The following is a 1,295-nucleotide window of genomic DNA, read 5'->3' on the forward strand; positions in this document are numbered from 1 at the left end:
TTGAAAATACACGCAATCCTTATTTTCATTTTTGTTTCATATCTTTTCTTTTTTTGATATAAATTTTTTTCGCTTTTATTCTTTTTTTGTTTTAATTTTTATTTAATTCATAGTATGATTCCTATATAACATTGATTGATAAAAATATATTGCAAACAAAAAATGAGTTAAAATATGAAAGAATATTAACAGAGGGTAACACAGAAGAAAAAAAGCAAACTAACACTGAAGGATGCCTAAAAGATCGTCCATTAGATAATGAAAAAAAAAAAGGTAAAAATCCGGTTCAATACAAGGATCCGTACGATCAATGGAATAAGGTCATTATTCCAGAAATGTGGAAGCGATTTGATCAAGAAACAAGTGGAATGGACTCTAAATGGAAAGACAAAAAATGGAATGTTGAAATTAATAAAATTACAGCTGCGAATGCTAAAGATCTATATTTAATTCCTCGTCGATGTGATATTTCAGATGAAGAAAAAAGCAAAAAAATTGATAGTATTATGAAAGAAATTGACTCAGAATTTGAGAAATTTTTATCTAAATGTAAGGAAGAGATGGGAGACAATAAAACAGAATCCGAATATAAGAAAGATCAGGGAAAAAATGAAAAAAAAAATAATAAATTAAATATTTTGAAATTTCTTTTTTGTAGGTTTGATAGCCATTAAGAGAATAAAAATTAATGGTTTAGCAGAGAATATAGGATTATTCATGCACAAGATCTAGTTAAGAAAAGGAAAAATTAATATTTTGTTTAAATTTTTTTTATAGAAATATATTTTATTTTTAAAAAAAAAAAAAAATTAAAAGAGAAAAATTTTTTAGAAAGAAAAAATTTCATAAGAATATTTTTTAATTTTTAAGAATAAAATTTTCGTTAAGTGATATTAATATAATTAAAATTTTTTTTTATTATTTATGTATTTTTATTATTTTTAAAAGCAGTGAACTTAAATTACTGAAAATTACTTATAAAAAGCAATAATTATTTTTTACTTAAAAATTAATAATTAATGAGAATATATGTTTTTAATAAAAATACATATTTTTATCAAAGTAAATTCACAATAAACCGCATTATTGTAGTTTATTTGTTTATATCATTAATATTAGATTTAAAATCCATTTAATTACTAGAGAAAACTTCATATTCTCTTTAATAATTTGTTTTTCATTATTATAGCAAATTCATTGAATGACAATTTAATAAATTAAAAATGTAAATTATGGATAGTAAATAAATCAGGCAGTAAATATAGAGGATAAAATAGAATAAAAAAAGTTGGATG

General features: G+C 20.9%; 1 protein-coding gene across 1 annotated transcript; it reads left to right on the forward strand.

The window, feature by feature from the left end:
* Window positions 1-113: 113 nt before the first annotated feature.
* On the forward strand, window positions 114-674 carry PGAL8A_00053300 (fam-g protein; the record flags this gene model as incomplete). Its single annotated transcript, XM_028674554.1, has 1 exon — window positions 114-674. A coding segment is annotated over one exon (561 nt), but the record flags the coding sequence as incomplete, so codon positions are not given.
* Between the last annotated feature and the right edge of the window lie 621 nt (window positions 675-1,295).

The sequence above is a fragment of the Plasmodium gallinaceum genome (assembly GCF_900005855.1).
Source record: "Plasmodium gallinaceum strain 8A genome assembly, contig: PGAL8A_v1_38, whole genome shotgun sequence".
In the NCBI taxonomy this organism is placed as follows: Eukaryota; Apicomplexa; class Aconoidasida; order Haemosporida; family Plasmodiidae; genus Plasmodium; species Plasmodium gallinaceum.